A 24,086-nucleotide genomic window follows, 5' to 3' on the forward strand; every position below is an offset into this window, starting at 1 on the left:
TCAGTCACTATGCCACACAGCTCCAAGGCAGAAGGGCCTATGTCTACCTCCACACTTCACATTTTGCTTCTAAGGAAGGGCTAAGAAGGGCCAGGTGTGGTGAGGCACACCTGTAATCCCAGTACTCAGGAGGTGAGGCAGGAGGATTACCCAGAGTTTGAGGCCACAGTAAGTTCAAGGCCAGCCTAAACTACATAGTGAGAACTTGTTTCAAAAAGGTGGGGAGGACTAAGAAGGGACCCCTGTGACAAAAGCCTCTCAGAGAGCACCTGCCATGTGGAAGTGATCTGAGCCCAGGAGGGAGCAGGTTCGGGGTGAATGCTGCTCCCTACCCAGAGTTACTTGGTTGTTTCAAACCACTATCAGAATTCCCAAAGGGAATCACTATGCATTATCTATCACAGAAAATGTCACAGAAAAAAATGAAAATATATCAGCTTCTTACCTTATTTTCAATAACCAAGGGCTGTATTTGTGCATCAATGGTTGTTACAGCCTTAAAGAAAAAGGGAATGAGATAAAGTATTACAAAGGCATTTTAGCAACCTGCCTTTACAACGTATTGCTGCTAATAACTAATTAATCACACTCAGAAAGCAAAAACAATGACAAGTAGCCTTGGAATACCTAAGCAAATTCTAACGAGATTAGTGTTGCTGTGGGTGAAATGTACTACAGCTCCAAAATGTCCAGCTCACAAATGTATTCACATAAACACTTATCGGAGCCTTACAAGTGTGCCAGGCACTGTGCTAGGCACTGGACACTCAAAGATGAAAAAACAACAGTGGCTCAGCCCTCAGGGAGCCCAGAGTCCCCTAGGGAGGAGAAATGTGCTGGTCAGTAAGGAAAGCACTGCAGCAGCATCAAGACATGGGGGCACAGGAGGCTGACCCCTGCCCCACGCTGTCCCCAAGACAGCAGGATGCAGTGCTCCCCAGACAGGCTTGGTGGAGCAGGGCCATCAGACAGTGAGCGGCTCTTGGTAGGGTCTTGGAAGAGATTAGTTACCATCCTGCCTGTTCATGACCTCCTGTGCCGCACGAACTGTGGAAGCTGCTCCCAATCCAGAGAAGAACTCGTGTAAATTTCTTCATGGTGATAACTGAGGAAAGTTGTAAAACATGGCCCCAGTAAGTCTGCTCCCTGTGCCCATGCTCTGGTGTGACTGAGACTGCCATGGGACTTGGCTGAAGAACAATAGCGATGTGATGCAAGCAAAGGCTTGGAAAACGCTTCTGCTTGGGGTTTGTCCTCTCTTGCTGCTCTTGGGGCCCTTTCGGCCACCCCCATGTGAATGAGCCCTAGTTAGTCTAACACTAATGCTCCTCAAACTATTCCATTAAATAGGCAGGAAAGAAAACCCTTCAAACTCATTCTATAAGGTCGATGTCACTTTAATTCCAAAACTGGACAAGGACACAACAGAAAAAAGAAAACTATAGACCAATATCCTTGATTAATATGCAAATCCATAATAAAACACTAATGCACTGAATTCAACAATACATTAAAAAGATGATATGCCATAATCAAGTTGGTTTCATTCCAGGATGCAAAGATAGTTCCAAATACACAAATCTGCCGGATGTGGTGGCACACACCTGTAATCCCAGCCCTTGGGAGGCTGAGGCAGGAGGATCACTGAGAGTTTGAGGCCAGCCTGGGTAGTCGGTGAGTTCAGGACCACTCTGAAACCCCGCTGCAGACAGGCAGGTCTGCCCATGCCCTACCGAGGTCCTGAGTCACGCGGAAGACGCCGAATCACCCTGATGCAGACAGGCAGCCACCTGATTCCACACTACAAAGACGCAGAGGACACCAGACCACCAGACCAAGGTACTGAGTCCCACTGTTCCCCACCCAGAGGTAGGGGCTTCTGAGCCGTAGTCCCACTGCTCCTGGTCCAGAGGAAGGAGCTTCCGGGTCACCATCCCTCCCGCTGCTCCCAGCCCAGAGGAAAGGGCTTTTGGGCCACCTTCTGTCCCGCTGCTCCCGGCCCAGAGGGAGGGGCTTCTGAGCCACCATCCCACTGTTCCTGGTCCAGAGGAAGGGGTTTCCCAGCCACCATCCCTCTGGCTACTCCCAGCCCACAGGAAAGGGCTTTTGGGTCACCATCCCTACCGCTGCTCCCAGCCCCTGTCTCACCTCACCCAGCTCAGAGGAGGTAATCCGGGCAGGCGCTAACAGCCCCCAGCCCCAGTCGAAATGAGAAAACACATAAATAAGTCTCAAAACCAGACTTCCAGATCACCTACAGCAACCCCAAAGGGAAATGAGATGGAACACTCTGATACTCAACCACCTGGACCCACTGAACTGGCACCAAAAGGGGATCTGGAAAAAATGAAATCAGAAATAATTTCTCAGATAACAGGAGAAATTGTGCCCTTAGTGCAAAACATGATTAATAAATCTAGAGAGGAGCTCAGGAACATGATGGAATCCCAACCTAAGAAACAAATGGAATCCATAAAACAGATGCAAATAGATTTCCAGGACATGAAAAACTCCATTGAAAGTCTACACAGCAGAATGAGCCAATGTGAGGACAGACTTTCAGATCTAGAAGATAAGATTGCAATTAGTGACCAGGAAAAGAAAAATTGCTTCAAAATTATAAGGGAACATGAGAAATCAATCCAGCAGCTGCTAGATGATGCAAAAAAGAATAACATAAGACTGATTGGGCTCAATGAAGAAACAGGAGAGAGTGCAGATGACATAAAAAATCTCTTCACAGAAATAATAGCAGAAAACTTCCCAAGCAGGGGAAAAGAGCTTGACATACAGATAAGTGAGGCATATAGGACTCCAAATAGCCTTGATCAAAAAAAATCTACACATAGGCATATAATTGTTAAGATTCCAGAAACACAACAGAAGAACAAAGTTCTCCAAGCAGTCAGAGAAAAGAAACAAATCACATACAAAGGAAAGCCCATCAGAATCACAGCAGACTTCTCAACACAAACCATCAAGGCAAGAAGAGCTTGCAGTGACATATTCCAAGCCCTAAAAGAAAACAGCCTCCAACCCAGATTGATGTACCCTGCAAAACTATCTTTGAAAATGGATGGAGAAATAAGATACTTTCATGACAAAGAGCACCTTAGGAACTTCGTGAATACCAAACCAGCACTCCAAAGAATTTTACACAATAGCCTAGGAACAGACATTGAGGATCACAACCCCAGGAAGCAAAGTAGAATGAACCCATCTGGCGTGACAAGAAATTAAATGTAAAGGGGGAGAACCCAACGAAAAGAAAAAGTCATGAGAATGACAAGTCAATACGTTTCAGTTATAACCATCAGCGTTAATGGTCTCAATTCACCAATCAAAAGAAGTAGACTGGCAGAATGGGTCAAGAAGCAAAATCCAACAATATGCTGCATACAAGAAACACACTTAATTCAAAAGGAAACTCATAGACTGAAAGTTAAAGGGTGGAAAACAATACTGCATGCGACAGGAACCCAAAAAAAAGCAGGAGTAGCTATCCTCTTTGCAGATCAAGTAGATTTCAAACCAACACTGATTAAGAGAGACAAAGAAGGACACTACATCCTTGTAAAGGGAAGAATCCAAGAGGAAGAGATGACAATCATAAATATCTATGCACCAAACACTAGTGCACCCAACTATATAAAACAAATACTAACGGACATGAAAAGTCATATATGCACTAATACAATTGTAGTGGGGGACCTCAACACCCCACTGTCACAAATAGATAGATCAACTAGACTAAATATAAGTAATGAAATACTAGAACTCAATCAAACTCTTGAACAAATGAACTTAACAGATGTTTATAGAGTCTTCCACCCCACAAAATCAGAAAACACATTCTTCTCAGCTGCACATGGGTCATTCTCCAAAATAGACCACATACTCACACATAGAACATGTTTAAGTAAGTGCAAAGGAATTGAAGTTATCCCCTGTATATTATCAGACCATAGTGCGATGAAATTGGAGATCCATAGCAAAAGAAACTCAAAAAATTTCATAAACACATGGAAATTGAACAACACACTTCTGAATAACCAATGGGTCACAGAGGAAATTAAAGAAGAAATCAGACAGTTCCTTCAATTAAATGACAATGACAATACAACGTATCGGAATCTATGGGACACAATGAAAGCAGTCTTACGAGGGAAATTCATAGCAGTGAATATACATATTAGGAAAACAGAACGAGCCCAATTAAATGACCTGATGCTGAACCTCAAGCTTCTAGAAAAAGAAGAGCAGGACAACCCCAAAGCTCATACAAGGGAGGAAATTATAAAGATCAAAGGAGAAATCAATGCAATGGAGACTAAGAGAATGATACAAAAAATCAACGAAGCCAAGAGTTGGTTCTTTGAAAGAATCAACAAAATTGACAAACCTTTAGCCAACCTTGTCAGAAAAAGGAAAGAAAAGGCCCAAATCCATGCAATTAGGAATGAAAAGGGTGAAATTACAACAGACCCAGCAGAAATCCAGAGGATCATCAATACCTACTTCCAGAACCTATATGCCAATAAGATGGACAACACAGAAGAAATGGACAGATTCCTAGATACATATGAACTACCAAAGTTGAACGAAGAAGACCTAAAAATTCTGAACAACCCAATATCAACCAGTGAAATTGAAAATGTAATTAAAAACTTATCAACTAAGAAAAGCCCGGGCCCTGATGGCTTCCCTGCTGAATTCTACAAGACATTGAGAGAGGAACTGCTGCCACTACTGTTGAAACTCTTCAATGAAATTGAAAGGGAAGCAATACTCCCAAATTCATTCCTGGAAGCAAGCATCACCTTGATCCCCAAAGCAGAGAAAGACCCAACTGAAAAAGAGAACTATAGGCCAATCTTACTAATGAAAATAGATGCAAAAATCCTTAATAAGATACTGGCAAACAGAATGCAGAAGATCATCAAGAAGATCACACACCCTGATCAAGTGGGATTCATCCCAGGGATGCAGGGATGGTTCAACATATGCATATCAATCAATGTAATACACTATATCAATACAGCCAAGGACAAAGACCATATGATCATCTCAAGAGATGCAGAAAAAGCATTTGACAAAATCCAACATGCATTTATGATAAAAACCCTACAAAAAATTGGAATAGATGGTCTCTATCTCAATCTGATAAAAGCCATCTATGAAAAACCAACAGCCAATATCATACTAAATGGTCAAAACCTGAAATCCTTCACACTCAAATCAGGAACAAGACAAGGATGTCCACTATCACCACTCTTGTTCAATATAGTTCTGGAAACATTAGCCATGGCAATTAGACAAGAGAAAGAAATAAAAGGAATAAAGATAGGTAATGAAGAAGTCAAATTGTCATTATTTGCAGATGACATGATACTCTATACAGAAAACCCCAAGAACTCCACCAAAAGTCTTCTAGACTTAATAACCAAATTCAGTCAAGTAGCTGGTTACAAGGTCAACACAAAAATCAATAGCTTTCCTCTACACGAATGACAGACTCACTGAGAGAGAAATAGGGCAAATAATTCCTTTCACAATAGCATCCAGAAAACTGAAATACCTAGGAATCATCCTAATGAAAGAAATCAAAGACCTCTTCTCTGAAAACTATGGCACTCTGAAAAGAGAGACTGAAGATGATATCAGAAAATGGACAGACATCCTCTGCTCCTGGGTAGGAAGGATTAATATAGTGAAAATGGCCATACTTCCAAAACTGCTATATAGATTTAATGCAATCCCAATTGAGATCCCAGCAGCATACTTCATAGACCTCGAGAAAACAATCCAAAAATTCATTTGGAGCAAGAAGAGACCCAGAATAGCAAAAGCAATTCTAGGTAACAGAGACATGGCAGGGAGTATCACAATCCCCAGCCTGCAACTATACTACAAAGCTACTGTGATAAAAAAACAGCATGGTACTGGCAAAGAAACAGACTTGAGGGCCAGTGGAACAGATTAGAAGATGCAGAAACAACACCAGACCACTCAGCCATCTCACCTTCGACAAAGGAGCCAAACACCCTCACTGGAGGAAAGATAGCCTCTTTAATAAATGGTGCTGGAAAAATTGGGCTTCAACTTGCCAAAGATTAAAACTAGACCTATATCTCTCACCATGCACTAAACTAAAATCAAAATGGATTAAAGATCTAAATATTAAAATAGAAACTCTGAACCAGTTGGAACAGAGGTTAGGTAGAACCCTTGAAGACATCGGTGTAGGAAAAGATTTTATGAACAAAACCTCAGTTGCCCGTGAACTAGCACAAACAATCAACAAATGGGATCTCTTCTTATTAAAAAGCTTCTGCACAGCAAGAGAAACCACCAGCAGTGTGAAGAGACAACCCACAATGTGGGAAAAATCTTCACCTGCTCTTCCTCAGACAAAGGTCTACTATCTCGAATCTATAAAGAACTTAAAAAGATCAGACCTCCCAAATTTAAAGACCCAATCCAAAAATGAGCATCTGAAATGAACAGACATTTCTCAGACAAAGAAGTAGAAATAGCAAATAAATACATGAAAAAATGTTCAACATCACTGGTCATTTGAGAGATGCAAATGAAAACAACGCTGAGATTCCACTTCACTCCAGAAAAAATGGCTGCTATCATGAAATCAACCAATAACAAATGCTGGTGGGGCTGTGGGGAAAGAGGAACCCTGCTCCACTGCTGGTGGGAGTGTAGACTGGTCCAAGCACTGTGGAAGTCAGTATGGAGATACCTCAAAGAACTAGGACTGGAAGTCCCATTTGACCCCGCTATTCCACTGCTGGGGATCTTCCCCAAAGAATTAAAAGAATCATACCACAGTGATATATGTGCACCCATGTTCATAGCAGCACAGTTTGTAATAGCTAAAACTTGGAAACAGCCCAAATGCCCATCAACCGGAGACTGGATAAAGAAAATGTGGGGTTTTTTATAAAATGGAGTACTACTCAGCCATAAAAAATGAGAAATTAGAGACATTTATAGCTAAGTGGATGCACATTGAGGCAATACTCTTAAGTGAAATAAATAGGACACACATGTGTAAATACTGAATAGTTTCTCTGGTGTGAGAAACTGAAAGTGTAAATAAGGACTAAATGTATAATAGGTAATGTGAAATAGGGAGAAAAGGGGCAAAGGGGAAGGAAGTGGGAGGGCTAGGGGAAAGGATAGAAAAGAATGGGATTAATATGAGAAAATGGAAAAATAGGAACAAAATCTTTGTAAATAGGGAGGACTGGAGGGGTTGAAGGAAGGGCTGGACAAGGGTGAAAAATAAGAACCAAGAGAGACTATGTAAAGGTGCAAATTTCCAATGATGAATGTCATTATATTGTATACCTAAAATGTATCAATGATTAGAATGAATAATCAATAATGTAAAATAGGAAGAAAAGGTCCAAAGGGGTAGGGGTAGTGGGAGGGGCAGGGGAAAGGAAAGAAGGGAAAGGAAAAAATGATGAGAAATGGAAAAAATGGAAATAAAGTCTTTGTAAATAGGGAAGGGTGGAGGGCGTGAAGGGAGGGCTAGGAATGGGGAAAAAATAAGAACCAAGATGCATCATGTAAAGGTACAGTTCCCAATGAGAAATGTAATTGTGTTGTATACCTACAATGTACCAATAAAAGAATTTAATACAAAAAAAGACCACTCTGAACTACATAGCAAGATCAACATAAACAAATCTATAATGTAATATGCCACATAAATATAATCAATGATAAAAATCACATGATCATCTCAACTGATACAGAAAAAGCCTTTGACAAAATTCAAAATCCCTGCTTGATAAAAGCCCTTAATGAAACTAGGATTGAAGGATCATTTTTCAGTGTAGTAAAGGCTGTAAATGACAAACCTACAGCCAACGTCATAAACCATTTCCTTTCAAAACAGAAAAAAGACAGGATGTCCACTCTCATCACTCCTATTTAATATAGTTCTTCAAATTTTAATGAAAGCAATTATGCAAGAGAACAAAATGAAAGGTGTACAACCAGGAAAGGAAGAAGTTACATTATCCTTGTTTGCACATGATAAAATCTACCAAAAGACTTTTAGAGCTGATACATGAATTCAGCAAAGTAGCGGGATATAAAGTCAACATTAATAACTCAATAACTTTGCTATACACTAATAATGGACTAGCTGAGAAATAAATCAGGAAAACAATTCCATTCACAACAGCTTTTTAAAAAATACCTAGGGGGCCAGGGATTTAGCTCAGTGGTTCTGGCGGCTGCCTCGAAAGCCCAAGGTCCTGAGTTCGATCCCCTATACCAAAAAATAGACCTATGGATCAATCTAACCAAGAAGGTGAAAGACCTCAACAATGAAAATTTCAGAACACTAAAGAAAGAAATTGAAGAAAGTGAAAAGATGGAAAGACCTCCTATGTTTATGGACTAATAGTGTTGAAACAATGTACAGATTCAATGCGATTCCCATCAAAATTTCAAATGCATTGTCTACAGAACTAAAAAATAATCTTAAAATTCATATGAGAACACAAAATAACCTGAATAGCCAAAGCAATCTAAGCAAAGAGGGAAAAAAGCAAGGCTAGAGATGTCACCATACCGAATTTCATATTGTACTACAAAGCAAAAGTAACAAAAACATGGTACTACACAAAAACAGATTTACAGATCAATGGAACAGACAGAAGATACAGAAACAAACCCCCTATTTTTGGACAAAGGAGCCAAAAATATACATCAGAGAAAAGATAGCCTCTTGAATAAATAGTATGGCAAAAACTGGATATCCACTCATAGAACATCGGAACTAGATATCTCTCTCTCTCTCTCTCTCTCCCTGTACAAAAATCAATTCAAAATGGATCAGAGACATAGTATATGACCTGAAACTTTGAAAATGCTAAAAGAAAACACAGGGGAAACACTCGAAGTCATAGATACAGGCAAAGACTTCCTGCATGAGACTACAATAACACAAGAAATAATAGCACAAATCAACAAATGGGACTATGTCAAATTGAGAAGTTTCTGCACAACAAAGGAAATAACACAGAAGGTACAAGCTACAGAATGGGATAATATCTTTTCTTTCTTTCTTTCTTTCTTTTTTTTTAGTACCAGGGATCGAACTCGGGTCCTTGTGCTTGCAAGGCAAGTGGTGGAAGCACTGAACTAAATCCCTGGCCCAAATTATTGACATTTTGTCCTGAGTTTGGCATTCATATATTTTTTTGGGTACCGGAGATCAAACTTGGGTCCTTGCACTTGTGCAACAGGCAAGCAGAAGATTAGTATCTAGAATATATAAAAAACTAAAAAAGGGGCCGGGGATTTAGCTCAGTGGCTTCGCCGCACAAGGACCCGAGTTCGATCCCAGGTACCTAAAAAAAAAAAAAAAAAAAAAAAAGCTAAAAAAAAAATCAAACGAATTAAATAAATACTTCTCTTTCTCTTCTCCCTCTTTCCGTCCCTCTCTAGGGTCTCACTAAGTTATTCAAGCTGGCCTTGAACTCACATGTAGCTCAGTCTGGCCTTGGACTCATAGAGATCCTTCTGCCTCAGCCTTCTGAGTGCTGGGATTACAAGCCAGTGCCACCACGCCCAGCCTGAATATATACTTCTCAAAGGAAAAAGTGAAAATGGCTAATAAATGTATGAAAAACATTCAAATCTTTAGCCATTAGAGAAGTTCTAATCAAAAGTACACTGAGGTTCCAACTCACCCTAGTTATTTTTTTTCAGTGCTGAGACAAAATACCTGACACTCAAAGTTAAAGGAGGAAAATTTATTTCAGCTCACAGCTTATAGCAGTTTCAGTCCATAATTGGCTGGGTCCAAGGCAGGGTGGCATGTGGCAGGGGGACATTGCAGAGGAAAACCGTTCATGGCAGGCAGAAGACAAGAAACCAGCAAGCAAAGGGACAAGCAGAAACCTTCCTTCTGTCCCTTCTGTCTTATCCAGCCCACCCACCCTTAGGGCAGGCGGCACTCACTCCCAGAGTGGGGCAGCCTTAGTCCTAGCCCTGCACTGTGTGAATCAACCCCAGCATCACATCCCTGAACCCAGTAGGACACACCCTAGGTCCAGCCACGTCTGAAAAGCCCCACCTGTGCCCGGGTGAGCCTCTGAGGCGACATCCAGATACAAGCCATCACCCTCGTCAGAATGGCTACCATCAAGAATACAACACAATCAATATGAAAGTTCCTCAAAAAACTAAAAATAGTGCTCCCATTTGATCCAGCTATATCACTCCTTGGCATATACCCAAAGCAATTAAAGTCAGCATACCATAGGGTACCCGCATACCTAAGTTTATTGTGGCACAATGAACAATAGCCAAGATACAGCCTAGGTACCCACCAACAGATGAATGGATGAAGAAAATGTGATAGGTAGATATACATATTTTTTTAACCATAAAGAACAAATTTTGTCACTTGCAGGAAAAGGAATGGATAGATCTGACGATCAGGTTGAGCAAAATAACCCAGACTCAGAAAGACAAATATCACCCTGGGAGGGTGTGGGCCCCCCACAGATAGAAGCATCAGCGAGCCTGGTATGTGTCTCTTCAGTACCTCTTGCACTGGCTTGGATAGAGTAAGTATTCAATAAATGCTTTTCATGAGCTGAGAAACAACCCTCTTCTCAGTAGGCCCCAAATTAAAGCAGCGCCACAGAAATTATAGTTCTAGGGAAGCAAAGAGAAGCAAAAGGATAACCCTCAGGAGCGGAACTGTCCAGGCAAGTTCTCTATGTGCTCAAGGCCCAAGCCGGGTAGGCCTTTCAGGTAGATATCAGATGAGAGCATGCTTTCTACTGAAAGAGCTTCATGGAAACCCATACCTGCTGACAGGGCTGGGAAGGAGCTCAGTGGTAGAGCACTTGCCTGTCATTGCCCAGGCTCTGGGTTCCACCCCTTGTACTGGGAAAAATAAAAAATAAAAAAGGGCTGGGGATTTAGCTCAGTGGTTCCACCTCCACCACCTGCCTTGCAGGCCCAAGGGCCCAAGTTCAATCCCTGGTACCTAAATAAATAAATAAATAAATAATTTTTTAAAAAGTAAGGCGCCTGTGAAGATTACTGTCTGGGGCTTGCAACAGACAGGGAGCATAGGAGAAAGAAACTGATCTGCCAATATCTGACTGGCTGTTCAAAAGCGGGCAAGTGATTTATTTAAGCCTCAGTTTCCCCATCTGTAAAATGGGAATGACACTACTTCACTGGGCCTTTGTGAACATTTAAGAAGACTGTTTAAAATGAGCTGGCACAGAGTATCGTCATCCTCTGGTATCCATGGGGAGGGAACAGGGTCCAGAACTTTCCTGCAGATACCAAAATCCGCGGGTGCTCAAGTCCCTTCTATAAAATGGTGTGATCTTTGCATATAACCTGTGAGAATCCTCCCGTAGACTTTGAATCACTTCTAGGTCACTTGTAACCGCTACTATAAGGCAATCCTATGTGAATAGTTGTTACACAGTGCTGTCGATAGAATAATGTCAATGAAAAAGTCTGTACATGTTTGGTGCAAACACAAATTTTTTCTGCATATTTTGACCCACTATTGGATGAATCCATGTCTGAGGAACCAGGAATACAGAAGGCTGACTACAGTTGCTGGTTAAGCGCAGACAATGGCAAAGATCGCCAGCTTTCAGAGGTGCAGGGCAATAAGAAATGTGACTTTTCCCAGGCTACTTGAGGGCTCACACTCATTTCTAACACCTGGATCCCCCACTCATATCTGAAACCCTGGAGCCTATGTTCCTCTTCCTGGACCCCAAGGACCACTCTGAGCTCCTCGGATTGACCCTGAGCTCCAGACAGGTGCCCTAAACTGCCGGCTGCCACAGGCACCTGTTACCTAGCTGCTCTGTGGCCCTCTCCATGCCCGGCACTCTTGGTGGCATTCTGCCTGGGGCTAGCAAAGCCAGACATAGGCAACAGAAGGGGACAGTGCGGGCTGTGAGAGGTGGCAGTGACATGCCAAACAAACCTTGTGGTTTGAAAATGCTCCTCCTTTTCCTGAGCAGGCTAAACTTATTTCTGCTCTGGCTGGGGAGAGGGAGACGGAAAAGGAGGCAAACTCAGAGGTCCAGTGGCCAAGGGGGCTCTTCAGATTTATGTATTTAGGGACCTCCAGCTCCCTCCCCGGATAACAAGTCAGCAGCCTTAGTTCCTACAAGTGAGAAGGAGATGGAGAGTTTCCACTAGGGCCTTAGAGATGGGGAGAAACTCAATCCTCTCACAGCCTGGACAGGAGGGAGGGAGGGAAGGAGAGAGAGAGGACATGTCTGGGCTGGACTTCACAAAACCCTTCTCAGAGGTGACAAACAGGGACATTTGAAACCACTGCTGCTAGACTGAGGGGAAGTTGCCGGTCGCTTGGTGCCTGGGCCTCTCACCTCTGGTCCCAAGAAGCAACTTGAGCTTGTACTTTCCACTTTTGGGAGCTGAGACAAATGTGTCTCCCCAGGACTGACCAGGGGACATCTGCACAAAGAGGCCACCGAACCCTGCAGCACCAAGAGTGTTTGGGTCCCCTTGGGGCCCATGCAGGCTCTGGGTGTGTCCTTGGGGTCAAACCCCACTGCACCTCAAGCTCCCAGCCTAGGAAGGAAGCAACTGTAGCCCTTGCCCCAGGGGCCTGGCCATCTGCAGCCCACATCAACTTTAAAGGAGCCCGGGCTCAGAAGAACACAATCTACCCGTCCCCATGTTCCTGCGATGTGGGAGTGAGATTTGCTTCCACGTGCCCAGGGCCAAGGCAGCCAGAGAGGATCCTCCTGAGGGGAAAAGCCTAACTCGGGTCACAGCCCAAGGTCCTAACTTCGAGCATGCCTGTCAGGATCGACCAGCAGTCACCAAGACCCCGGATCAGCAGCCGGGTGCACAGGTGAGAATTTAACCTACACCGAGTGTTAAGGGCCAGGGCCAGGGGTGCCTGCAGCACCCTCAACCCTCCGCTCAGTGAGCTCACCGTCTCCCGATGGCAGGTCTGCCCCATGGCAGTAGGGTCCTCTCCTGCTCCCTTCCGCTCTCAGCAGCAGGGTCTCTGACACCTGGACAGAGGTCAGGTTCAAAAGAAGCGGTCAGACCAGATGCAGTGACACACCTATAATTCCATCTATTTGGGAGGCTAAGGCAGGAAGATGGAAAGCTCAAGGCCTGTCTGGGCAACACGCCAAGATCTTGTTTCAAAATAAAAAGGCCTGAAGATGTAGCTCAGCACAGCAGAGCACTTGCCTAGCATGCCTGAGTCTCTGGTTTTGATTCCCAGTGCCACCAAACATAAAAATACAAATAAAGAGTCAGGCCAGGGTCTCAGCAGCTTCATTCTTGTCCTCACCCAGATACCAATGGACCTAAGTGTCCATCAACAGGTAAATGGATAAAGAAAATGTGGTGTGCGGTGGAATATTATTCAACCATAAAAAGGAAATACTGCCATTTGCAATAGCAGGAGCCAAGCTTGGAGGACATTGTACCAAGTGAAATAAGCTGAGCGGGCCGGGGATTTAGCTCAGTGGTTCTGCTGCCTGCCTCGAAAGTGCAAGGTCCTGAGTTTGATCCCCGGTACCAAAAAAAAAAGAAATAAGCTGAGCACAGAAAGACAAATGCCACATGATCTCACATATGTATGGAATTTTTAAAAGTCGAACTCATAGAAGTGGAGAGTAAAAATAGTGCTTTCCAGGAGCTGGGGGCTGGGGGACATGTGGAGACGGTCGGGGACAAACAGTTATGACAAACAGGTTCTGGGGATATAACAGAGAGCACAGCAACTCACTAACAATACTATGTTGTCAATTTGAAATTTGCTAAGAGGGTAGATATACATGTTCTCACAACACACACACACACACACACACACATAACAACTAATCCAGGCATGGTGGCACACACCTGTAATCCCAGCACTCTGGGAGGCTGAGGTAAGAGGGTCACAATTTCACCCCAACCCTGAGCAACTTAGTGAAACCATGCCTCAACAAAAAACAAAATCAAGACACGGTCTGGAGATGTAGCGCAGCAGAGGCCCTGGGTTCAATCTCCACTGTGGTGGAGAAGAAAAAATGTATAGTGTTGGATGTGTGACTTGACGGTAACAATCATTTCACGATGTATCTGTACATCAAATTATCACATTGTATATCTTAAATGTATACAGTGTTTATTTGTCAAGTTATATAGGAGTGAAGCAGGGAATTCCTAGTCACTAAGTGTTAGATATTCCAAGTCAATACTTATGGCAACTTTGTTAAATCTCTAGTATACTCTGAAGAGCTCACAGATGTTATGTGATTTCCCTGGCAAAACACAGCTGCAGCAAATCCAAGAGTCCCTTCCGTCAAGAAGCTTGTCCATCCAGGAGGGGACGCAAGAGACCAGGCTTTCAATATTAGCCTGATGCCAGGTGTGGTGGTGCACACCTGTAATCCCAGCACCAGGGAGGCTGAGGCAGGAGGATTGCTGAGAGTTTGGGGCCAGCCTGGGCTACATAGTGAGTTTAAGGACAGCCTGAATTACAGAGTAAGACCCTGTTTCATGAATGAATGAATGCCTGATGCTGGGTGTCTGGGCACTGAACCTCAAAGGCCCAGGCACTGGTGAATTCTGCTGAGGTCTTGATGAAACACCTGCTGCCCTAAACATCACCAATCTTTCCAGCCTGGTTCAAAGACATGAGGACAATTTTTGGATTTTTTATTATTATTTGCTTACATCAACAAAATTTTATTTGAAATTTAGACTTGATCCCTTCACCCCAAGGATTTCTGTGAGAGAGGAGACACATAATTTGGCATTTGTATACTTTCAGAGCACCTGCAAATATCAGTGATTCCAGTATTTGTTTACTGACCCTCACCCCGTTAGTGTATAAGCCCAGCAGGTACAGAGACTGTGTGTGTTTATAGCAAATGCCCAGCACAGAGTAGGTGTTGAAGGCAGCACTTTGGTCAAGTGCAGGTGCTGGGGCCACGTTGCTTGGTTTGAGGCCCCACTTGGTGGCTTAATAGCTTTGACCCCAAGAATGCTTCTTAACCTAATTGTTTTGTTTTGTGATGGTTGTTTTTTGGTAGGAGGGTTTGGGTTGTTTTGTTTGCTTTGGTTTTATGAGACAGGATCTCATTATGTAGTTCAGGCTGGTTTCAAACTTGTGGAGATCCTCCTGCCTCAGCCTCCTATCATACCCAGCTTTAACTTATTTCCCTACTATAAAAGGGGAATGATAATGAAATAATAGAAATAATAAAAGGTACTTGTATATAAATAAAGCATTTGGAATAAAATGCTTGGTACTTAGTATGCACTCAATGTACATTAGTTAACTATTACTGTTGTTGATTGGCTGACAGTTTTGCCCAAATTCCAAACACTTGTGAAAGCAGAAAGGGTTTTACATGAAAGGCTTCTGATTGGAGCCATGGCCTTTTCAGACAGCTCAAAGCAGTGGTTCTTCAGAGAGAGCACACGATAATTTGTTAAGGAGAAGGAAGGTGATATCAGAACTTTTATTTATGAGTTTTAAAATCACACCCTATAACTTTTTAGGTTATTCTTTATGTACACATAATGTACACATTATTTTAGTGTATCACTAAGTGTATATAACTTTTAAAAATTGAAATCTAGCTCACATATGAAGATTCACCCTTTAAAGTGTATCCTCGGGTGGTTTTCAGTGTGTTCCCACAGTAGGCAGCGGCCAGGGCCTCTAGCCCTAGAAAATGTTCATGGCCCATGAGGAAACTCGTTTCCCTCAGCACTCAGGCCCCAACTGATCTCCCCAGCCCTGGCAACCACCCATCCACCTTCTGTAGATCTGCCTCTTCCCACCTCTCACCGAGGTGGCACCCTAAATGTGTGTGACCCCCACTGCACTAGCCACCCGCCTGCAGGGCCTCTGAGGACAGAGTGCCCGGTGTCACAGTGCAGAGAATGGGGCCAATGAGCCTGGGGTCCTCTCGGCCTCTGCAGCTCCCTCTGCTGAGCCGCTGACCCAGGCTAATGAAATCCCAGTTGTGTCTGGCCCAGCCCCAAGCAGAACATGACCTAAATATAAAGCACATGCTTTGCCATGTATGATTTGACTTTGTCTTTATAAAGAGACGCCCTCCTGGTTAGCTGGAGAGGCTTACAGGCTGAACACACTTTGGCTCCTTCCTGCCCCCTGGGCAGCTTCCCAGGTCTGGACCCTCCGAGCACCTTTCAGAGGACCTGTGTCCCCTTCCTGGTGGCACTGATTTCCTGAAAGTGCCCCCAACCTGTACCTCTGCCAACTTCCCTTACCCAGGAGACAGGAGTCGGGGAGGGAAGGTCACCCGAAGCAGAGTGGCTTTTGCCAGGATACTGCATGCCCTCAGGCACACCCTTCCTGCTGGGGGCCGGCAGTGCCCTGTGAGGGGCTCCATCGGTCCTCTCTCTGGAACTCAGAACTGTATTTCTTCCTCCCTCCTGAAGGATCTGAAGCATTTGTGTAAGCCCATCGTTGACTTTCCAAAAAATTCTGGCACAAGTACTGTTACAATAGTTTCAAATTAGCTGCTTTATTTGTTAGGTCATTTGACTAAATTTAGGGATCCTGGTGACTCAGATTTTTGTTTGTTTTGGGGTTTTTTTGTTTTGTTTTGTTTTTGTGGTACCAGGGATCGAACTCAGGACCTTGTGCTTGTGAGGCAGGCCGTGACGCCACTGAGCTAAATCCCCAACCCTTGCTTTGGTTTTTGAGACAGGTCTCGAAATGTAGTTCAGGTGGGCTTTGAACTCACTGTGTAGCCCAGGCTGACCCGAACTCAAAAATATACTCCTGCCTCAGCCTCTTGCCTGCTGGGATTACAGGTGTGCACCAGCATGCCTGGTTTTCAGCATTTTGATAAGAGGAAAATCCACAATTCATTCGAATTTTGCGTAAGTCTGGATTTCTTCTCCTTCCCAGTTTGGCTTCCCTTGCATTGTTTTAGCCTGTTTCAGAGAGGCTTTACCAACCATTCAGTGCACTTAGCCTCACTTGGAGGTGATGCAAAGCATGTAAGTGCTCCTGTTTACTGATGAGGAAACCGGGGCACACAGAAAGCAAGCAACTTCCCAAGGTCATCCAGATGGCAAGTAGCAAGGCTGAGATTCGAAGCCAGGCTGCCCAGCTCCCGAGTAGTGAACCACTGGACTACACAGCCCTTCGGCACCACAGCATCAGTTCAGACCTTGAGGTCAGCAGAGTCAGGCCCGTGGGCGCTCAGAGAGGCACTCCAGAACTTGATGAGGGTGATGAATACCTGCACACCATCTGCCTTTAAAAACATTATACTGAAAATGACAGCCTGGTCTCTGCCAAAAAACAAAAAAAACTTCACTGAAGTGAGTTCCAGTCCATTTTAATTTACTATGCAATCCTGGGAAAGTGTGTGCCCCTCTCTGGGACTCATCAGTAAAATATGTGGGTTTAAATATTAAATACTGGCATAGCCGGGTGAGGTGGCTCACACCTCTGGTTCCAGCACATGGGAGGCGGAGGCAGGAGGATTGCTGTGAGTTCGAGGCCAGCCTGGACTACATAGTGAGCTCGAGGCCAGCCTGAACTACTTAGTGAGACCCTATCTTGATTCATACATACATACATATTTCATACATGGCATACACCCTTTCAGACCCTGAGGCTTGAATATCTGTATTTATCTCATTTCCCACAGGACAGGCAGCTATGGAAGGCAAAGGCCAGGTGGGGTCAGCCTGCTGGGGAGGGTGGGCCTCCCACACCCAGGCCCCCTGACCGTTTGCGGTGGGTTGAACTGAATCACCTCTGTCATCTCTTTCACTTCAGTGCTCTCATTTTTCCAAAAGGACAACATGCTGTCCTTGCAGCCAGATTGTCGGTCTCAGCCCAAAGTGCATAGGGGTGGGCACAGGGGCTCTTTTCTCCTTCGAGAACAATGTTCTGTGTGTGACAGCTCTTCAGGTGGTTAGATGGAGTCCTGAGAACAGAAGGAGACAAAAGATGCACTTGTCATAAAAGCAAGAGCCACCACAGGGGTGGAAGGGGCAGAGCCTGCACCATGTCCTATGGAGATAAGGGCACAGGCCTTGGATCTTATGCCCGTGGGCAGAGGTTGGGGCGCTTGGGTGCCCTTGACATTCAGACAACACTTGAGGGTTAGGAAGCTCTTTGTCCCACCGGAACTTCACAGAAGCCTTGGGTGATGGTGATGGGGGGGCAGAAATGGTGTCCCTGATGAGGCAGTCAGTGAGGATGAGGATGGTGACCACAGAGGCCGCCTGTGTGCCTGGGGCCCTCGGGCATCCTGGGCACTATGCTACGGATGCCGGGTGTGTCCATTCCTGGAAACCTCCTAACAACCAGGCAGCGGAAATCACTTTATGGACAGCAAAGCTGAAGTCTAGGATTTGAACTCTGGTTTCTTTTTTTTTTTTTTTTTGGTACTGGGGATCGAACGCGGGTCCTTGGTGAAACCACTGAGCTAAACCCCTGGCCTGAACTCCATTTTCTTTAGCCCTGGAGTCTTAACTCTATGGATGCAATAGCTAAGATAAGAGCCAGCAAGCAGCTGAAAGCTAATGAAACTGACCCCAATCCAGGTAGGTGAATGGAATAGACAAGGGACCCCCGGGTGCTACCAGGCAGCACCGCAGTAGTCCTGCAAAGCCAAAGTCCTAATGCATGGCCCCAGTCATCCCCTCTTGTTCTCTTGCCTTCTTTTGTTCATGAAGGACAAAACCTCCTGTTCTCTCACTCTCTTCTATTGCTCACAGTCAGGGGTGACTCCCCCCGATTCCCCATCCGACCAAACCACCTCATCCCTACACCTTATTTTTTTTAACATACTGGGGGCTGAACCTAGGGCCTCCCACACTAGCAAGTGCTCTGCCACTGAGTCATACCCCAGTCCTCTTTATTTTTACTTTGAGACAGGTTTGTCTAGATTGCTCAGGCTAGCCTTGAACTTGTGATCCTTCTGCCTCAGTCTCCCAAATAGCAAGATATGGGCATGTACCGCTGTATCTGGCTTTCCTTCATAAATCCTGTCCTGGGCCGGGGATTTAGCTCAGTGGTTTTGCCACCTGCTGCTCAAGCTCAAGGACCGGAGTTCGATCCCCAGTACCAAAACAAAAAACAAAACACATAAATCCTGTCCTAAGTCTTTACCAATTCTGGAGGATAGAGATAATAATTCAAAAATCACATGACCTACAGTAGCCAACTGCAAGTTGTGGTAGCTGTCATGAAGGAGAAGGCTGGGGAGCCATGATAGCTGATCCCGGAAGGCTTCCTGGAGGAAGTGATTCTGGAACTGGGACACATTGGTCTGGGTCTGGCACCTGATGAGCCTTGATCAAGGAGGAAGATGAGGAAAAAAAAGAGAAATCCATGCCCTCCTACTTACTTGTCTGCCATCTCCAGCTTTCAGAGTTACTGTGAGTGGGTCAGCTTGGTCCCTATCCACCAGAGCAGGGCTCCTACGGAGCATTCCCTGCCCCTGTACCAACAGCAGCAGCTAGGAACTTGTTTGGAAATGCACATTCTTGGGCCTCCCTGCCAGCCTACTGAAGATTCTGGGGACCGAACTAACAGTGTATGTTGCAACAAACTTTCCTGGCAATTTTGCAGCATGTTCAAGTTCTATTGTTGTTTTGTTTTTGCTTTTGGGGGGTGTTTGTGGTACTGAGGATTGAAGCCAGAGTCACTCTACCACTGAGCTATATCCCTGCCCCCCCCTTTTTTTTTTATTTTGAGACAGGATTAAGTTGCCCAGATTGGCCTCAAACTTGCAGTCCTCCTGCCTCAGCCTCCCCAGTAGCTGGGATTAAAGGCACATGCCACCACATCAAGCAAGCATACTAAAATTTGAAAGCCTTGTTCTAGATGCCTACAGTCAAGTGGATTCACACATTAAGAATATGGTTGGCCCTGGTTCTTCCACTCTCTCATGGAAGAGAATTTGTAAATGAGATTCTGAGAAAAGATCTACCAGGGGTCTACAGCAAGGGCAGGGGTGGGGAAGGGGATAAAACACAAGGATTGTAGCAAGTCAGAGGTTAAGTGCCCAGGGTCGAGGCTCCAGGAGGTAAACGCATATTATTTGAGAACTGGGAAGAACCTAGCACAGCACATCCCTCTCCTTCCCTCACTGTGGCAGTCCCTGGGCTGCTATAAAACACTGCCGCAGATGGATACCTTACCCAAACAGAGTGTGTCGCTCCCACTTCTGGAGGCTGGGAGGTCCCAGATCAAGTCACCAGCTCATTCTCATCCAAGCACCTCCTCCCTTGACCTCACTTGGCCGAAGAGGCAAACAAGCTCCCTGAGGTCTCCTTTATAAAAGTCCTAAGGACTCTGCCCTCACAACCTCACCGCCTTCCAGAGGCCCCATCTCTGTAAACCACACTCAGGATCAGTTTCAGTGCATGAATTTGGGACCATAGCACCCACCCACGACAGGATCCAGACAGGTAACACCCCACCCCACCATCATTGGCTGGGTAAGTCTGAGATGAAATCTGCCTCTCTCTGCCTTCCCTTCATTGGCCTTACTTCTCTGGATTCTTGCCGGCAAACCCCCTGTCTTTCCTTGTGACTACAAAAGGATGAGGACAATCACACTTTTCAGTGGTTCAGTAGAGGCACAATCATCAGCCAACCAAAGTGTCAGAGAAGATCCTGGACTCTTGTTAAAGCAAAATGAAAGTGATAGGTGCTTCTGGCCATCTTGCTGGACAGTGGAGGTAAAGTTGGCTTTGTGGACCAGTCCTCATTCTGGGGAATGCAAAAAGTCACAAAGACCTGACTCCTAAATCGGACCCAACTCTCCCTTGTCCTCCAGGTCACTGGTACCTCTCCCACGTAGCTTGGCTTAACCTCAGCATTCATGAGTTGGATTGTTAGAAAGAAGCTTGAGGATAGTGCACTTAAACTATCATTTCTTTTCATTGTCATTAACTATTGCTCAACCCAAGATCTAATTAGTTTCTGGAGAAACATGCTTCTTGTGTCATTTTGAGTTTCCTCATCAATCCAACCATTTGTGTGTTCAGTTAACCCTTCTGCTCTCCTGCAATACCTGTCCGAGCCCAGCCCACCCTCCTCAGGCTCCCTGCGATGGATCGCTACCTGAATTCTTCTGTAAAGCAAGAAAGTAAAGTTGTCCCTGGACAAGTTCCACTCCAACAACTATGCTGACAAAAGACCCAACCCTGAGAAAGCAAGATGCAGCGGAGAACAAAATAGGAACATAAATTCTCTTTCAGGCTGGCACTTGCACGCTGTTGAAACATCCCTTGTGATACAAGGAAGGGAGGAGATGATTAGCTCACATCAGAGAGAGCCTGGCTGAAGTCTGGGGACATAGCCCTGCTCTCAGCCTGGGCATCTCACACCCCCAGCAACCCCCAAAGCCTGTGACTGCTTCTGGGGACTCCACCATCCGGAAATGACACCAGCCCTTAAGTGATGATATGGCATCAATCAAAACAAAACATAAAAAAAAACTTACTATGAAATGGGTCTCTGACACTCCTGGCATAAAGATGGTCTTTGGAGAGTCACAGTAAAAACTCACTCCTCCAGGGCTGTGATCTCAGCTTTCCGACATCCTTGATAATCCCGGACAGAAACATGGCCACAGGCTCCCAAGGTGGACACTCGCCAAGCACCGGAGAGTGAGCTCATCTGCCCACCACCTCATAACAACCCGAGCCAAATCTCTGTTTCATTTTTATCAAAAAGAAAAAAAAAAACAAAAATAAGTAGACTCCGTCCCACCACCACAGTCCATTGAAGTCAACCCTCTTCACACAGGAAGCAAAAGACTTCCTAACCTCAAGCCAAAAAATGCCAGCTATGCGCTTCCTACAGGCTCCAGGCCGGAGGCCGAGGGCGCTGGGGCTGTCACACGAAGTCCCAGCTGACCTGTAATTCAATTCTCTTTTGTGCAGAGCCCCAGACACTGTCCAACAGTTCAGATCCAAGCTTCCATCCCAGAGCCATTCATCCTCATCTGCATTCCCGGACCTCAGAAGCAGACTCACAAAGTGAGGCAGACTGGAATCTGGGCCAGACACTGACCACGAAGCTCTACCCTCCTAGAGCAATGGGTGGGTTTCTGTTGTGATCCAGTAAGCTCTGCATTCTTCGTGCCAGGCTCTGGAGGAAAAGGGCACGGAGCCTGGTGGCAGGGCAGAGCTACAAAGCCTTCCAAATCTTCATGGACCAAACACAGATTAAACACACATATGCCCAAGCAAAGCAGGCCAGGCAGCCGCAGTACAAGCAGTAATGCTTTATAGCAAGCAATTCAGGTGTTGAAGCTGTGGTGGCTCCAAGGAGGTGAATCTGCAGGGAGTGTTTTTTTTTTTTTGGGTACTGGGGATCGAACTCAGGACCTTGCACTTTTGAGGCAGGTGGTGGAACCACTGAGCTAAATCCCCAGCCTGAATCTGGCCTGGGACACTGGCTGACCTGTCCATTTTCCCTGAACTGTCAGTCTCGTGGCCTCTGCCTGCTCATCCTTAGATCTCCCATCAGAATTTTGTACCCAGCCCTGTTCCTTTTCCCTCCACCATTCACTATAAAATAAATTGTTTTTATCGTACTGGGGTACCTTGTAAATAATATATATTGTTTTGGTACCGGGGATCAAACTCAGGACTTGCACGGCAGGCGGTGGAACCACTGAGCTAAATCCCCAGCCAATAATATTTTATTTCTGCATATACAGAGCTATAAAAGTGAAAAGATGACATGAAGTATAATGGTAACCCACAATCTTTTTTCTTTTTCTTTCTTTTTTTTTTTTTGCAGTACCGGGGATCAAACTCAGTACCTTGCACTTGCAAGGCAGGCACAGTGCCACTGAGCTAAATCCCCAGCCCCCTGCCCACAGTCTTAGTAAGATAAAAAGCCTAATGATAAAGTTTACAATTAGGCAAAAAAAAAAAGTGATGTGTAGAGTAAAATCTCATTTTTATTATTACACTGACAATGAAAACAGTATGTCCCTGGGTACTGATTGCATCATATACAATGACTGTCTTTGTAGCTGAAAGTGTAAAGAGGAACGATTTACGTTCTGCTTCTGGGCTGGGGGTATAGCTCCGTGGTCAGGTGCTTGCTTAGCAAGTGCGAGGTCCGGGCTTTAATCCTCAGCACCACAGATAAATAAGTAAACGCTGCTTCTGCTTCTCCTGCGCTAGTGACAGGAAGGCCTCAGACACCAGCGCAGGTGGCAGTGGAGGAAGATCAGGACTGAGCTCTGCTGGGGGAAGAGCGAAGAAAGCAGGGGATGCTTGCCGGCTCAGGCTCTCCCTCCCCAACCCCGGGCCGCTGGGTCACAGCCCCCACGCTGCTCCCAGTGCTGCTTCCAGTAAAGCAGCCAGTAAAGGCCAGTCCCTCAAACCCTGCCCAAGAGGGGCTTGGGGCCAAGAGGAAAGTTACTTCTCTAGGGCACCCAGGACTTTCCACCCCAGAGTCTGCCTCTCCTTGAACTCTTCAGAAAGGATGAAGACCAGGACGGCCCTGACCCAGGGTACATTCCAAGACGGAGCAGTGGGTAACCCTTTCACGCCGAGATGTTCACAGGGCAAACTCACCAGACAGCCGAGGAAGAAAACTACCTGAAAAGAATGTCAACAAACTGGACACCGTATACTAAGAGAAGCAGAAAAATTAGGTCAGGCAGACCAAGAATGCAAAATAGAGAGGTTATATATTTATGAAAGAAAAAAGAAAATAAGTATGTGAAACAAGGTGAAGTAAGAAAAAGTAGAAATATTACATATGTAATACACCATAAAGATAGTTGAAAAATAATAGAAACTTAGGGAAAGGTTTTAGTGGGTTTTTTAAAGATAGAATTTTTTAAAAGCCATAAAAAAATGTAATAAATCAGACTTCATCAAAATTATAAACTTTTTTTTCACTACTGGAGATTGAACCCAGGGCCTTTGCCGTGAGCTACATGCCCAGCCCCTTCTTAATTTTTTTTTTTTTTTTTTTAAATTTTGAGACAGGGTCTTGCTGGCTTGGTAAGTTTCCCAGGCTGGGCTCCCAGTTGCAATTC

At 44.9% G+C, this 24,086-nt stretch overlaps 1 protein-coding gene across 2 annotated transcripts in view; it reads right to left on the minus strand.

The window, feature by feature from the left end:
• Positions 1-459: 459 nt before the first annotated feature.
• The window catches only part of Hkdc1 (hexokinase domain containing 1), a 70,155-nt gene continuing 46,528 nt past the window's right edge, over positions 460-24,086 (minus strand). The window contains exons 17-19 of one of the 2 annotated variants that reach the window (XR_015440324.1): positions 17,814-17,987; positions 12,995-13,076; positions 460-496 (exon numbers count right to left, since the gene is read on the minus strand). Coding sequence is in view for 1 of the 2 variants with exons in the window: in XM_087184778.1 (XP_087040904.1) it covers positions 17,828-17,987 (160 nt within the window). In the remaining variant the exon portion in view is untranslated. Of the gene's footprint in view, positions 497-12,994; positions 13,077-17,548; positions 17,988-24,086 lie in introns of those variants that run through there. The other variant, XM_087184778.1, reaches the window with a different exon arrangement.

This window comes from Heterocephalus glaber, unplaced genomic scaffold (genome assembly GCF_053883595.1).
Source record: "Heterocephalus glaber isolate CG9 unplaced genomic scaffold, H.glaber_assembly_v1.0 deba00001497, whole genome shotgun sequence".
In the NCBI taxonomy this organism is placed as follows: domain Eukaryota; kingdom Metazoa; phylum Chordata; class Mammalia; order Rodentia; family Bathyergidae; genus Heterocephalus; species Heterocephalus glaber.